The 17,272-nt window shown below is 38.8% G+C and overlaps 1 protein-coding gene across 22 annotated transcripts in view; it reads right to left on the minus strand.

Annotated features, from left to right (window-relative positions):
- KMT2C (lysine methyltransferase 2C) overlaps nt 1-17,272 on the minus strand; it is a 253,899-nt gene that overhangs the window by 84,040 nt on the left and 152,587 nt on the right. For 20 of the 22 annotated variants that reach the window (XR_011566132.1, XM_070787368.1, XM_070787359.1 and 17 more), the window contains 5 exons: nt 11,209-11,378; nt 10,600-10,751; nt 9,752-9,865; nt 8,518-8,595; nt 6,338-7,035 (listed from right to left, as the gene is read on the minus strand). Coding sequence is in view for 21 of the 22 variants with exons in the window: in XM_070787368.1 (XP_070643469.1) it covers nt 6,338-7,035; nt 8,518-8,595; nt 9,752-9,865; nt 10,600-10,751; nt 11,209-11,378 (1,212 nt within the window). In the remaining variant the exon portion in view is untranslated. The remainder of the gene's footprint in view (nt 1-6,337; nt 7,036-8,517; nt 8,596-9,751; nt 9,866-10,599; nt 10,752-11,208; nt 11,379-17,272) is intronic. The other 2 variants (XM_070787348.1, XM_070787358.1) reach the window with 2 other exon arrangements.

A 17,272-nucleotide genomic window follows, 5' to 3' on the forward strand; every position in this document is an offset into this window, starting at 1 on the left:
AGCCGGCCAGGCTCCTCTGTCCATGGAATTCTCCAGACAAGAATACTGGAGTGGGTTGCCATTTCCTCCTCCAGGGGATCTTCTGGACCCAGGGATTGTACCCAGGGCTCCTGCACTGCAGGCGGACTCTTGACCATGTGAGCCGCCAGGGCAGTCATGTTCTGAAAGCTCCAAGTTATTACAATTTTCTGCTTCCCTCTCAGCATCTCTGTCTGGTGACCCTAAACCTCTCCAGTTCACCACGTCTAACCTCTCTCCCTTCACAAGTCCCATCTCCCCACCCTTACACATGGATCCCAGTTGAGTCAGAAAATGGGTAGTCATTAGACCTGTTCTCTTCCCTCAGCGCTCTTCTCCGCTGCTTCAGGCCTCCCCCACCACTCCTCTGAGCCGAACCATCGGGACCTTCAGCCATTTGATCTCCAGCCTGTCCTGACCGTCCTGCTTCTCTGCGCCCCCATGGCCAGCACCGCATCCCAGCTCGCCTGGGTCTGCGCGTCCTCCTCAAGCCTTTCTCCACAATCAGATGGACTCCCAAAAGCTGTAAACCCGACCCAGCAAGACACTCCAACCCTTTCCTACACCTTCTGATAATGCCCGGGACACTGAAAATCAAACCTTTCCCACTGCCTCTCTTCATTTCATCTGGGCCGCCGATCTGCCCGAGCTCCCCTGGCTGCATGCATGGGCTCCTCCCGGGCGGGGACCTCCTGCCTCACAGCGACCCCCACCGCCCAATGGCTGGCGTCTTCCGGCTCTTCGGATACGGCCTCACCTCGTCCTCCTCGGAGAGGCCTTTCCCTAGCACTCCAATGAACCATGGGCTCCCTCACCACACCTGAAGCATCCTCATAATGAACACAACACGGGGTCTTGAATTATTTAGAGGTAGAGTTGGAGCGAGACACATCTAGAGTGAGTTCTCTCAATATATCCACTCAATATTCTTCTCTGAGGAGATCTGGCTAGTGTTGCACATTTTAAATTCCTTTTGGTAGATCATTTAATGCTATTACATCAGTTCTTAAAATATACCATAAAAGGTCATATTCTAAAATAATATTTATTCATCATAATTTAAAAGTTAGTTTGATGCTATAGCTGTATCTCATCTCATAAAGCATTCACACCACATCACATGGATGAAGGAAATGAAGGGCTTTACAGATGAAGACTGCTTACATGCCATTTTCAACTGCTATGAAAAACTTATACAAAAAGCATGGGTAATTACATTACAAACTTTAACAAGTATGTTATCAAAAAGCATTGGAAAGTAGAGCCCATACTCTTAGATATTTTGACAAAGAAGAAATTACCTAATATATACCTGAGACCTTAAAACTAGAAACTGCCTGAATTATCAACTTCAGTTATAAATTATCCTTCAGATCTCAGTTGTGATCAAAATGCGTTTACACAGACCACTCAGAAAAGGTCAGCTTCCCCATCTACTGCAATGTGGTTTATCCCATTTTTACAACTGATTTTACCTGTATTTATCTATATAACCATAAGCTTGATGGCAGACACACTATTTTTGCTCACTGCTAAGTAGGCATTCTGTTCAGCACCTATTGAACATCTACTTTCTACATAGCCTTTTTGCACACATATATTCAAAACCCATCAGTAAACACCGTACTACAATACGAAACACTAACTCCATCAGTGGTAGCCAAGAATCTTAGATTTCTTCACCTATTAAAACTTACCAACATATCCCACACACTGTGACTCTTAACCTATGTACAAACTGAACTAGAAACAGGAGGGTTGAAAAAAGGTCAGGAGAATTCAAATTACAAAGAGAGCTAAATATGAATACAACGAACTTGATCTCAAATGCCACAGAAAGTTTAAAAATACTACTCTGCACAGACTGAATTAGGTTCCAACAATAATTACTGTTTGATGTTGGTATTCACCTTTCTGCTTTGAGGCCAATCTCTCAGGTAAATTTCTCAACTTAGTGAATTACACAGCTGTTCCTGTTTCAAGGAAGAGGCAAGTGGGAACAAAAAGGACTGGGGGAGGGTAGGCTACTATGAGCAACTTTCTATTAGAAATCAATCCTGCTGCTGGCTGTGAAGTGTGGTCAGCCTCACGGCTGGAGTCCACAGCCCTCGTGGACTCGATCAGCTCCAAGTGTGGTCAGAGAATGTTCGCAGAGATCCACACCTGAGTCAACCTCAAGTGCACCCTCTCCCAACATACGATGCAAACCAAGATTGCTGTTAACAGGTGAGCCTGATTTAGAGAAAGGGAGGGCAACCAGTAAGAGAAACTGAAGACGTAAGTGCTCATAATTTGTCTTTTTGGTACACACATTCACTCATGTACATTACAGCCATTGCAGAAACAATTCCTTTTTATCACTTACAGAATTCTTTTAACATAAGTCATAGACAAAACTGAGTTCAACATCAAATAGAAAAAGCTTAGTCCTGAGAGTGATTTGATAAGATATACACTAACCCACTCCAGTGTTCTTGCCTGGAGAATCCCAGGGACGGGGGAGCCTGGTGGGCTGCCAGCTATGGAGTCGCACAGAGTCGGACACGACTGAAGCGACTTAGCAGCATCCTACATAAAGTAGAGAAATAGCTGTTGCCATTTTAGCCTTCAGTAATTTAAGAAAGCAAACTTGGCTGGCGCTAGCTGTCATTTTGGTAATGGCTTAAAAAATGTGTCAGGCACAAGCACACTGACAGGGATGCGTACTTCTAATCTGTACATCTTGTAGCTTGACACCCCAAAGGGCGAGACACTTTGGGGGATGAAACCTAGTCTCTAAGTGGTTTAGAGCAGTGCTTCTTGGACTTAAGGCTACACGGGGTTCTTCTTAAAATTAACATTTCCACTCAAGCAAAGGTGAGGCCTGAAATTCAGAGTAACAAACTCAAAGGTGATACTGATATTGCTGGTCTGCAGGTCACACTTTAAGCAGCAGGGGTCTGGTCATTTCTCCTAGAAAACATGCCTAAGCCTGAGTAGAGCTGCTCCTCCTGCTGTCTGCTTTCCCACAGCACCTGTGGTCTCCTCTACCGGATCTCACACACACACACACAGAATAATTAAATAGCAGTTTAGTTCTAAAATGTGTGCAGCCATTAGGCAGCTTTGAACTTGAAAACCTACTACCCTTTTGCATTTCCTGTGGCCAGTGTTTGACTCGGTCAGGCCTGCAGTTATTTTCGCTGGCACATTTCTTTAGAAATAGTTATGAGTCAATGTGTTGGGTTTCAGGACCACCTCTGCAGAACTACATTTAACACATAAATATCACATCCTTCTCAAGTCTCCATTTTCACATGATACCTGCATTATTCTGCAAATCCAGAAAACAGGGCAGACATGGTTTGCTATGTGTCAGGTGCTTTATATATATTATCATTAAATTCTAATAAGCAACTGATGTAGTTTTATGGATGAAGAAATCAAGAAAGTTCACAACCTAACTTGCTTGGTGTCCATGTACAGGAATCTAAGAATAAGGCTTTGAAGCCAAACAACTGTACTATGGAAATGTTTATGTGAATTTATAATAATCAATCTTTCCTAGTATCAATTAATTATACTACAAATATATATAAATGATACTAAATAGGGTTCTTAAAAGTCATTTTTATACAATGTGGTGTAGTATTTAGAAGATACGTGAAAACAATCACTGCTGGCATCTACTCTACGTATTTTATTCCTCACGAAGAATAAAGAGTATCTATCTACTTACTAATGAAACTTTTAAAATAGGTTCTAAGACAAAGTATCAGCATGAAGGTTTACCTCATAATCAAGAACAGACAATTATAACTACTAGGGTAATTTCTTTTAATGAATTACCATTATATATATCAGTGGTATTTTAAATTTTAGTTAAAAGTTGGATATGAAATAATTTATCAAGAATTGAATCTTTATTTGGATGATATGATTTACCGACCTGTCTTTTAATAGCAGAACCACCCCCGCCCCCTAAATGCCAACAGTGCTTCTTACTAAAAGGTCTACGTTTAAAAAGAAACCAGAAATTTAAGAAAGAGAAGAAAGGAAAGAAGGGAGGGAGGGCAGAGGGGAGGGGAGGAGAAAGGAGAGAGAGGGGAGGGATTGCTTACTTGTAATTAATTGTTAACAGAACTACAATCCTCTACAACTCACCACTGGAGGCCTGGTTTGCTCTCAAAGGAATACATTATGAAACTGATATATTAATTTGAAACACTTCATTTAAAATGCTACTGAAATACAGCAGTATATTATAAAATTCTAAGGTTCCTAATAAACTACTTAAATTGATGAACATAAGAAATTCAGTTCACAACATAAAGGCCAAGTGGTTATGATCTAATGAAGTACTATTTTTGAAAACCTCCTCTGCTGAAGAAATTTCACCTTCTCTAGAGACTCTCTCAGTAGATGTCAGTCTTCGAACCCGTGTAAATCCCTAAGCCTCCGCTTATATGTCAGCAACAAAAAACATGGTGGAAAGGCAAAATGAAGAAAAAATTCTTATAAAGTTATCGAAGTACATTTAAAAGTACTTAAGTTTTCTTTAAACATTTAATATTTCAATCAAATGTGTCTAAAAACATATTTCACAGGAGATTTAATAGAAACTTTCAGTATTACCATGAAAGCAATTAGTATATGAGCACCTGAAGTAGATCACAGTCATGTGTTTTAAATACTTTCTCATAAAGTAATACAAAAAGAGAACCTTGTTGCACATCAGAACAGTGTATCAACAAGCCTGGAATCAGCAAGTGAAGCCCATTTCCTACGCAACTAAAGCACGGCCGACAAGCTGCTTGAGATCAGCAGCAACTCGCGAGGCGGCGATGACAGTGGCAGCTGAACAGAAAGGAGAGTACGACCAGAACGGAGACAGAACACAGCGGAACCAGTAACAAACACGAAGACATGGCTCATATAAATTGGGATGAACCAAGAGGAAAAAAATATATGTACCTGCTCTCTCACACACATGCCCATACCATTCTGGAACATAAGTCAACAGAAAAATAATCATAATGTTTTCTCAGTTGGAGCAGAAGACTCTAAGGAGAGTTATCAGTGAAACTTAATAGGAATATTTATGATGTAAAATCCTTGAAGGATGTAAATTTCTGAACCAAAATTAGAGATTCAAATTTTCACTGCGAAAGTCTTTTCAGAGCCAAAACTACACAATTAGTATATGTTATTCAAAAAAGGAAAGGAAAATAAAATAAAAACTAAGGAGGAAGAGAACTAGTTTGAAAAGAAAAACCCCGCTTGGTAGGAGAGAAAGTAAGTACCAAGCAGAATACTCAGAGAAAGGCATGTATAGAGTGCGCATTTACTGTGTGTGTCTCTGCCATAGAGAAATATGTAAATTCCATGTGGCAACTCCTTTGCCTCTGGTATAAACTGCTGCCTTTTGAAAATAAAATATATATGAATTTTAAATAGAAGAGACTAATTTTTACATTAAAGAAAATTTGATTTAACCTTTCTACTTTTCTTTAGCATTACGAAATTAGATGACCAGATATTATTATTCCTATAAAAAGTTAAATTTTAAATCACTAAAAGTAATCTAAATCATGAGACTTAAAACTCCAAACTACTACTGTGACTAAACACTTTGCACTGTTTAGTATCTTGCTATTTTCTAAAAATACTTCAGAAAGTAGGAAATTTTGTAGAACACGTAATTCTTAGCTACAGCATCTTCACTTTGCCTTGCAGTTTCACTCAAATCCCACTGAAAAATATCTGAAATGCACCCATAAAGGATAGAGCCCACAAAACTTTACAGAATAACCGTGGAACTCTCTTCACTTCCTGAACATCAACAGTATAATCCTAAATTTTTTGTGTATGAAACCATTGAAATTTTTCACAAAAAGTCAACAATAGGAAAACCAAACTGAGAAATCCTCCTGCATGAAAAATTCCCTTAGTAAATTTTGATGTTCAAGCAGTCAAAATATGTATAATGAACAGTACCAATAAACAAATACATCTGAGGGGAAAAATAAATGTTACACCATACCCAAAACTTGACTTTTTTAAAGCTCTATTGTTCCTACAGCATAGAACTAAAAAAATTTTTTAGTGGTTTCTCATAGGTTGCATTTAAATTCCGATAAGATCACTTCAAGCTCAATAAATTAGTCTTCATTAATAGTATTTTTTTTTAAGTGGCCAAAGCACATACGTCAACATTACGTCTCAGTTCCACCTAAAGACAGAAAAAAACTGCCCTCGAAACCAAAGCTACACATACACCATTCTACTTTATAGAACTGCTCCAGCATCTTTCGTGTCAGAATCATTAAAATCACCATACCTGTCTGGACCGAGGTCTCCCAGGAGAAAACTTCCTTTTGGTAATAGCTGGTTTGCCCATGCCAATTTTGGGGGTGACTGAGATGTACGTGGTTGGCAGGATGTTTGCAACAGAGGCGTTGGGAGTGGAAGGGTAACTGTGCAGCATGTCATGGGCAGGCAAGTCGGAAGAAAGTGCTGGAGAGGAAGACACGTGAGCCTTGCTTGCGTCCGCTGCTGAGGAAGACGATGACTCGGTCTCAGACGACGGTTTTACAGATCTGCCCTCTTGGCATAAGCCATCTTTCACTTGACTCTCGACTGCAGGAGCCGCGTCCAAGTCCATAAATGCAGAAGGCTCAGGGTTTTCTCTCTGTTCCCTTTCTACAGCCAAGTGTTCTGCAGAACATAAAGAAGTGCTTTCCCCATCTGGGGACACTAAGGTTTCCAATGGGATAATGACAGACTCAATGGTGACTTCGGGAGGCCGAGACTCTTCCGGCGACACCACCACATTCGGCTCCTCCACCGACTTCACTTCCTCCTGCAGCACAACCAGCTGGGGAGGAAGGACGTCAGCGCGCTCAGTCACTTCCATGCTGTTCTCACTTGGACCTTCACAAGTATGCGTCACTTTTGGACACATCTCCACTGCTTCACTGTCAACTTCACGAGAAATCTGATTTTCTGATTCAGGATTCACTTTATCTTGGGATGATTCTACAAAATTTGGAATATCTATTATGTTAATGCACATATGAATTTTAAAATTCCTAACTATGAGTAGGTATAAAACATCAATGCCTTAAATGTCTGTAGCTCTATGGTTTAAAAGTAACAGGCTTGGATGGGAAAAAAGATGGGGTAGGGAGGGCTTCCATATTACTTTTGGTTAAAATCACGCCTTAAATCAGAAGGTATTCATCAAGAAAGGCAATTATTAAGTTTAATAAGTGTCAATACACACCAGGGTTTATGGATTAGAATAAGTCACAGATCAGACCAGAAAACCTACAAAAACACTGCCTTAATAGGATCCCCAGAGTTTAAGGTAATTTCTGGTAGGAATATTAAAACAGAATTAATTTCTAATATAACCATTATACATATATAATGTTTTACAGTTTGAGCACTTACAAACAAAAGGATTTAAAATTTTGTAGGTAAAATTACCCTCATTTTATAGCTAGGAAAATGAGGCTCGGTGATATTACACAATATATCCAAGTTTGAAGAGAAAAGATTAGTCTAAAAAAGGATTTTGCAATAAGCAGACACAAGATCTAACAAAGCTTCTGTAGACCGAAATGAGTAATGACCACAGACAGAAAAGACTTATTTTGCTTAGCTATACTCGCTAACACAATCAACATTTTTTTGGGCTGCGGGGGGCAGGTATAATTCTTGTTCTTCCTCATCATCTATATTAACCCAATATACTTAAGAGTAAGGTCAGAGGTTCAACTGACATGAGCCCTAAGTGGCTCTATTAAGTAAGAGCACTGACGATAAACAGCACTTCTTTCAAAAGCCATCAAGGTTAATTTCTAAGGCACGTTAATAAGGCTACTAATTTCCTTATTTACCATTTACCATGGTGACCGAAATTTTTAATGTTTGAAATTTTAGTGATGAAACCTCACTTCTCATTCCTGCTTTATTAAAAGGCTATAGCTGAAAAGAAAACAGCAAATAACGGATCTGATCATACTAAAATTTTTAAACACAAAAGTGCTTCAAAAATATTTAAAAAGTGATAAATTTTAAAACAGAAAATACACATAAATTAAGTAAACATTTATAGGTTTAAAACCAAAAGTCCCACCATCTGAATCTTAGTGCTATCTGGAATGCCTAAGTTACGTGCTACCAGGAGACCAAGTACCTCAAGTCTCACCAGTAAAGGGAGACACATGGAACATGAGTATGTTCTTTCTCCTTTGAGCTAGGCAGGAAGGATTAAGAGCGTAAACATGCTCTATTTCTGCTTTAGAAATTCACTACCAACTGTTTACAAGAAAAGGATCACTGAACCACAGATTTAACTACCATAATGTGAATACTCCAATAGTAATCGATTCTCTGGTACTGAACAATTCTCTAATTTGAAAAAATGAACTGAGGAGACAATGACTTAATCTGCAGTGACCATAAACGTGTAACGATATAAATCAGCTCGGACAACGTGAACGTGCTGCTCACCGGACACAAGAAGCCCACGCATGTCACAGCTTCCTGGAGGATCACTCCTCTGCTGCTCTCCGGGCCGGACGTGACCTGCTGTGAACAACACACTTGTGGGATCTCCAGAAAGGAGTCAAAATTTCTGTACTTCTCTAACACTGCTTTCTCAACAATATTTTCAGTAAGATATTTATCCTACTGACAAATACTAATTTCAAATTTAAGCACAAAACATCTTGTTACTACTATTCATTTGAAGTAGGATATGAAGATGAAACAAGGAATCTGGTTTGCATATTATAAGATTATTATAGTTTTGTCTTATTTTTCTTCACTTTCCATTTTTATCAAGTATAATTTTCAATGAGAATTTTTAAATATAAATTTAACCTCAAAAAAATCTCAAGAACTTTTTATGTATAAACTCAACCTATATAACATACAGTATCACATACAACCCCAAGGACTTTGAGGGGAGACCAAGATGAAATTTAGTAAGTGGTTTTTCCCCAACCTGGTCTCTCATTAATTCCAGATCCTCAGGTACAATAATAGCTATTACCAATATTGCAAAAACCATAAATGAAATATCCTTGAAATAACTAAAATAATCCTCAAGAGGACTGCTTAGACGATCTGAAACAATCTTTCATTATCTCAGCATGCAACATTTCACAATCAGCAACAGCTCTAGTTAGTAATCATATAACTAAAGAAATTGCTTCTTAATGAGAATCACTTGATCCCTAAACAAGGCATATATTTAAGTCTGCTGCTGCTGCTGCTGCTGCTAAGTCACTTCAGTCGTGTCCGACTCTGTGCGACCCCATAGACGGCAGCCCACCAGGCTCCCCCGTCCCTGGGATTCTCCAGGCAAGAACACTGGAGTGGCTTGCCATTTCCTTCTCCAATGCATGAAAGTGAAAAGTGAAAGTGAAGTCGCTCAGTCGTGTCCGACTCTTCACGACCCCATGGACTGCAGCCTCCCACACTCCTCCGTCCATTGGATGTCTAGGTTACAGCTAACTATAACATACACATGCCCTTTCCCTGATTAACTGTAATAAATTATAAAGATTTAATGAAGTTTATTTTACTTAAAAAGGCACCCCTCTAAATAATTTAATACATGAGGATGTCTTGGCAAAATTTTCTTTAGGTTACAAAAATTTCAGTATATGTTCACATATTCACTCTATACACACATTTTCTTCAGCGAACAGACTATATCCATCACCAAAAACATCCTTACCATCTGGAACAATTCCAGGTGCGGGCTCCTGACCAGCAACATCTGTATTAATTGCTTGCTCCAGAAATATCATGTGGTCTTCAGGGCCTTCAACTTCCATTTCATTGTTATAATCTTAACAAAAAATTATTCATCCTTTACCTTAGAATGAGCTTTTCTGTTTTTGCTAAGTCAACAATCATTCCCTTGTTCTAATGGGAGTAAATTATCACTAAAAATGCCATAAATTCTTCAGATTTTTCTACTTTGAACCAAACACATAATCTTATTTTTTCTAATATGGAAAATATAATGAATTAAAAAGGTTAACTCGCATTTTACTATTTTAAAAGGACATCACACAACTGTATACTGATGGAAAACTAGAAAGAAAATGTTAGTAACCAAGATATGTCTACCTAAACCCCTTGCAGATAATGAATTAGAACTTTTATAGACGCTGCCACTCATGATGATGAAAATGAAAACCAATCTGATTAGCAGGTCTGTTCCCTTTACAATCTAAGAATCTTGTTATTACATTTATAATCAATGGTATGCTAATAAAACCACATGAAATTTGTTTGGAGTAAAATACAACTAGAGTATGAAGTGCAAATTAGGTCATACAGCACAACAATAAGGAACTTCCACTTAATGGCCCAAAAAACAGGAGAGTACACTAGTCTTGGAATTAAAATATAAGGTGAATAGTTGTGAAAAAAAAAAAGCTAGATTAGATGTTAGCCATGAGATTCAGAGATGACCAAGAACACTTGTATGGACACTGGAGTCCCTCACTGTTCCTGAAGCGGCCCACTGGTGGCTGCCTGGCACATCATCACAAAGAACAATCGTCCCACAGGTACCTGCAGGAAGCTCAGCCATCTCCACCTCTTCACCTGGCTGCAAGGGGCCCATCTCAGCCGCCAAGTGTTTGCAATACGTACAGATGTACTCTTCTCGGAGCTGAAGGTCAGGTTCATGATCTGCTGGTTTGTCACATTCTAAGTGAACCCATCTGTGATGATAAATATATTTAAATAAAATGCTCTAATTTAAAGTTTAATTAATATCTAAGGAAAAGAGATAATGACTGAAAAACTAGATATAGAAAGGGCTAAGGTGACAGAAGAGAGTTAGAGGAGTCAGCAATTGAAGGTTCTAGAAAAGGAGCTGTCATTTTTGGATGTCACCAAAAGTGTTGACTTTAAAAAAAAAAAAAAACACATTTTCAAACTATTTTCTCTTTCTTTTTTCCCTCCCAATGCTTGCTTCTGGTCTTATTTTTTTGCCCACTTACATCATCATGTCTTTCAGACTCATAAAAAACATATTTAATTCCATCTATAACAGCAATCAGTACTAAAAGGATTACTGGAATGACAAAAGCTTGGATTTCAAAATATACGGCAAAGCAGATGACTACGTGAACAGAAGCACACACAAATACTTCAGTACAGTAACTATCTTCTTACCTTTTGCACATATTACAATGAAGCATGTCTTTCTGCAATTCTGGATGGTAGCACTTCCCACAGAAAGGACACAAGTTCTCCTGCTGTTGGTAACAACTGTCACACACCAGGCAATTGTGGTGCCACTGAGAACTAGAGCGTGTGCCACACTCTACACAGATTCTGCAATTCTAAACACCAGGAAAAATGAAAACAGAAACAGTTTGTTCTGCATGTGAACTGCAGTTCTGGTGTACATCTTTTTAAAAAAACCAATGACACATTTGTAGATCATATATTAAACTTTAATTTTTATGACACTAAATTTAGGGTGTATGTTTTTGAAAAAGCTGCTTGTTTTGAATATCTGATATCATTCAATTTACACTAAAACCTCCTGGAAAGTGTAAGTAGGGGATAGAGACATCCAAGAAAACATAAATGGGGGAGGAAGAAAACCAAAAACATGGCAATCCAAACTTCAAAAAAAGAAACACGATCCAGAATCAGGAAGCAGCTTGTGTTGAGTAAGTTTTGCTAAACTCCCTACTGTGAAAGCAAAATGGCCCTGCTAGGGCATTCCGTTTGTTTATGTGTAGCTCAGAAACTAAAACGAAGAATACGCGCTAAGGAAACAACGATGATCCACTCCAAATGATTAGGTGTCTGAAATTATGAAAATAATCACTCAACACGAAAATCCAATATGACTGCTCGTATTTTCAGAACAGAGAGTGGCACCATCCTTAGCAAAGAAATACTGATGGCAGGCCTGGCAGAGGCCTGGGACACCTCCTCTGGGCCCGTGAGCAAGGTGGCCTTAACACCCAGGGCACAAGGCTCATAAACTGTGGGATGCTCATTACTCAACCCCAACTTTGCAATCTAAATCACCACTAAAAAGGAACTTTCTTTTTGAGCTGCCATTTTGATATAAAAGAGATGTTCACTAAAAAAAGAGAAATGAGCATGAACCACAGATCTGCTAAAGTCTGTATACAGATTATAAAGTGGATGTGCTCATACATATTGATGCCAAAACCCTAAAATGTTAGAAAACAAACTCCAATAGCAAATTAAGAAAATAATAAAACCATGCCAAATGGAGTTTATTAAAAAAAAAAAAAAGGATGGTTAAATTTTAGAAAAAAACATGATAATAAAATTTAACATATTATTAGGTCTGAGAAGATAAACTATTTCACTAGATGTTGAAAAGGCCTTTGCAAAAAAATTAAAATCCACTCCTAATTAAAAAAAAAACTTTGCAGACAATAAAAAAGCGTGGGTATTTCCTTAATGTGAGATACACACAAATTTCAACTCAAAAGCCAGCATTTTGTTTCTAACTGGGGAATCCTAGAGACATTCCCACTAAGGGCAGAAAGGAAGCAAGGATGCCTACTATCTCCACTGTTTAACATGGTTCTGAATCAACGTAAACACCGAAACAAATGAAAACAGAGGCAAGAAAAGGAAGAGAAGAACTAACAGTACTTGTAGATGACAGCACACTCGGAAATCCTAGAGAATCTATTTTAAATGTAATAAAAGAATTTAAATAGCAAGATATAAAATTAGCAATAAAATTCAATAGAATTTACATGCACAAACAATAACTAGTTAAAAGACATAATGAATGGGAGAGTCCAATTTATACCATCAACAAAATAGAGAAAATGTTTAAGAAGAAACTTAAGAGAACTCTCAGATGGTTCAAACTGGATTCAGAAAAGGCAGAGGAACCAGCGATTAAATTGCCAACGTCTGTTTGATCACTGAAAAAGCTGGAGAATTCCAGGAAAACATTTACTTTATTGACTACGCTAAAGCCTTTGACTGTGTAGATCACAACAAACTGTGGAAAATTCTTCAAGAGATGAGAATACCAGACCACCTTACCTGCTTCCTGAGAAACCTGCATATGGGTCAAGAAGCAACAGTTAGAACTGGTCATAGAACAACGGACTGGTTCCAAATTGGGAAAGGAGTACATCGAGGCTGTATATTGTCACCCTGCTTATTTAACTTATATGCAGAGTACATCAGGCTGGATGAAGCACAAGCTGGAATCAAGCCGGGAGAAGTATCAATAACCTCAGATATGCAGATGATACCACCCTCCTGACACAAAGCTTTCTGTCTTGATGAAGGAGAAAGAGGAGTGAAAAAGCTGGCTTAAAATTCAACATTCAAAAAGGAAGATGGTGGCATCTGGTTGCATTACTTCATGGCAAATAGATGGGGAAACAATGGAAACAGTGAGAGACTTTATTTTCTTGGGCTCCAAGATCACTGCAGATGGTGACTGCAGCCATGAAATTAAAAGACGCTTGCTCCTTGGAAGAAAAGTGATGACCAACCTAGACAGCATATTAAAATGCAGAGACATTACTTTGCCAACAAAGGTCTGTCTAGTCAAGGCTATGGTTTTTCCGGTAGTCATGTATGGATGTGAGAGTTGGACCTAAATCCTAAAGGAAATAAATTCTGAATATTCACTGGAAGGACTGATGCTGAAGCTCCAATACTCTGGCTACCTGATGCGAAGAGCGAACTCACTGGAAAGGACCCTGATGCTGGGAAAGATTGAGGGCAGGAGGAGAAGGGGATGACAGAGGATGAGATGGTTGGCCGGCATCACCGACTCAATGGCCATGAGTTTGAGCAAGTTAGAGGAGATGGTGACGGACAGGGAAGCGTGGCGTGATGCAGTCCATGGGGTCACAAAGAGTAAGAGACGACTGAGCAACTGAACAACAACAAAGAAATGTCTAAAACCTATACAAGGAAAATTAGAAAGCATTCCTAGAAGACTTTAAACCAGGATTGAACAAATATAAAGACATACCGTGTTCTTAGGATGTCCTAACATCAAGATGTCACTATCAACATTACATTTAAAGTAACCCTGATAAAAATTTCAGTAAGATTTTTCATGGAGCCTAGAGTTCACATGCTTCCCAGGTGGCTCAGGGGTAAAGAATCTGCCTGCCAAAGCAGGAGATGTGGGTTCCATCCTTGGGTCTGGAAGATCCTCCGGAGGAGGAAATGGCAACCCACTCCCAGTATTCTTGCCCAGAAAAATCCCATGGACAGAGAAGCCTGGCAGGATACTACGAAAACTGGATTAGAGTCATACATAAAAAAATAATGCAGAAACTAGAAAAACATATGAACTCTCATATAACCTCAGTATAGGCAAAGGCTTTCTAATTTTAACTAAAAACTTCAGAAGCAACAGAAGACTGATAAATCTGACTACATAAAAATAAACTTTTACATGGCAAAAAAAAAACAAACAAAAAAACACCCCACAGGCAAAGTCAAAAGGCAAATAAACTGGAAGAAAATACTTGCATCATACAACACAGATAAGGGCCTTATATCCTGATCATATAAGGAACTCTTAATTGGGGTGGGGTAGGGGTCAAAATCTTCAAGAGTAACACACAAAACACAAGAAAAGACTACTCATAAAAAGGGGTGAAAATGACCCTTAAGCATAAAAAAACATGGCCAACTTCACTAGAGAGAAATGAAAATTAAACTACATTGAGGGAACATTTTTCACTCATAAGACAGGCAAAAAATCAAAAGCCAAATAGGACACCCTATTGGCAAGAATGTAGAAAAGTTCTCTCACGCGTGAGTGGCGGCAGCAGGAACTGACGCAAGTCCCGTGAAAGGGAATTTGACAATACCAAACAAAATTACATGTGCATTTATCCCCCCACCCCAGCCAACAAACCCACTTCTAGGAATTTATTCTAGAGATTTGCTCCCATATGCACAAAGTTACTGACTACAGAATCATTCTAATGTAAAATACTAGGAACGACCTAAATACTGAAGCATAGGTCACAGGTTGGAAAACTGTTTCAAATATAAGGGAAAAAAAAGGAATGAGGAAGATTTCTATAAACTGAAATGAATTCCAGATAATAAGTAAAAAAAGTAACATGCCAAAGAGCACATATAACAATATGCTACCCTCAGTGTAGAAAAGGGAAACATGTTTGCTTACCGTTAAAAAAATACACACAGGAAGGATAAACCAAAAGTTTTTGAAACAATGTTAATATCCTATGTACTTTTAAAAACTAAATAAGCCAAGAATGAGAAATTAAAAACACTTCAGGAATAACAGGCAAAGCACAAGGATTCTCACTATGCGAGATACAAGAATGGATACGTAAGCATGAGGGGTGGCAAAGAACTCGGCGGGAGGGGTCAGAGTTGGGGTACTGGTTTAAATTCATCATTTATAAATAATGTCCATATGTGAGTACACACATACTTACGTGTGTACTTGTACACATGCACATGTGTAAGTGTGTGTGCAGGCATGTAGTTCCTGCCTCACTTGATGAGAGGACAAAGAAGCAAACACCCACAGAGCAGTGAGCAAAGCCAGGAGCCCATGTCCACTAAATGAACACGGCCTATTTACAGAAAGGAGGACTACCGAGTCCAGGGCAGGGAAGGTATAAGATGACTTTGGAATATCTTGCTATGCCCAAATACAATGAAGTGCTCAAATAAATGGGAGGACATCAAACAAAAACACAGGAGCCAGCTTGAAAAGAGCACCAAAGGCAAAGATGGAACAATCGGAGCACAAAACAAATCAGGTACAGCAATAAATTATTGACAAGAACAAGGATCCATGAGTCAGTACTGACAAAATACAAATCATTTTAACATGTGAAAGAAGGGCGGATTCGGGATTACAACAGAATGCAGAGGTTGACAGGTAAACGTTTACTTAGAAAAGCATATTTTACAAAAACCAGGTTAAAACACTGCATCAGGCATTGGTTTCTATCATCTTGGAGAAAATTTTGAGGAGCAATAAGATATTTGCAAGGTCAAGTGTCTCCTCACATAACACTTTTTTAGATACAAGAGGGAAAAACAAGTGGAGAAACCTGCGCAGATGCTCACAACTCACATCGCCTGCGAGGGAGAAGGAAGCTCCAGGTGCATCCAGGGGAGGGCCTGCCAAGGGCACAGACTTGCTCAATCTTCTGGCCAAGAATGAGGAACCATATAATCGTGAGGATGTGTCAGACAAAGACAAAAGGAGCAAAGTTCCATTTGTGATTAAAACAAACAAACAAATAATCCAGGTATGTGAGGAAAAACTCTTACTATTCAACACTGTCAATATCAAACAGACAAAGGAGGGTTTAAGAAACTTTGCAGATTAAAGGAGTCTAAAGAAGCACTACAACCAAATGGAACACCTGACCCTAGACTAGATCCTGGAACCTACAGGGAAGAGGCACACGCTGTAAGGACATTAAATCGAGTGACAAGTTGAAATACGAAGGGTAGACTAGATGGATATAAATGTGCAGAGTGATAATAGTGCAGTGATTATGTAAGAATATCCTCATTATTAAGAAATACACATTTACATACTTAAGGGTAAAGGGAACATGGTGTAACTCACCCTTCAAATGGTTCAGGGGAAAAAAAAAAATAATACACAGGGTGGAGTGGGCAGGGAGGAGGTAGAAAGGAGAAAGGGCATGATGACCTTACTGAAATCCCAACAACTAAAGAATCCAGGTAAACAGCATATGGGCATTATTTTTATTTTTCTTGCTTTTAAAGTTTGAAATTACTCCCAAATAAAGCCTTTTAAAATGCATCATATACCAGCACACTGCCGTTCTCAAGAGAGAAACAGAGAAAAGAAAGCTGTGGGACAATGACTGGTATACAAGATCCTGAAAGGAGCATCTCTACCTCAGTTCAAACAGCCACACTAGACTGACACCTCCAGGAAAGCACACCTAGCTGCCCCTGTACCTCCAGCCTCCACCACAGTGTCTGACTCAAACTATAAACTATAAACATATAAAAGACTATAAACATATGAAAGAATTCAACAGTGGAAGAAGAGTATCACTCTTCAAACTGCTCAGAGGGTAAGTACTCCTATGAAAAACTCCAGGATAATTGAGCACTTATGTCAAGCAATATGCTGAGCACTTTACAATCATTTCACTAAATCCAACACCCCTGTGAGGGAAGGACTTTAGCTACAAAATGAAACTTGGCTTACAGAAGTCAA

The sequence above is a fragment of the Bos indicus genome, chromosome 4 (assembly GCF_029378745.1).
Source record: "Bos indicus isolate NIAB-ARS_2022 breed Sahiwal x Tharparkar chromosome 4, NIAB-ARS_B.indTharparkar_mat_pri_1.0, whole genome shotgun sequence".
Lineage (NCBI taxonomy): Eukaryota > Metazoa > Chordata > Mammalia > Artiodactyla > Bovidae > Bos > Bos indicus.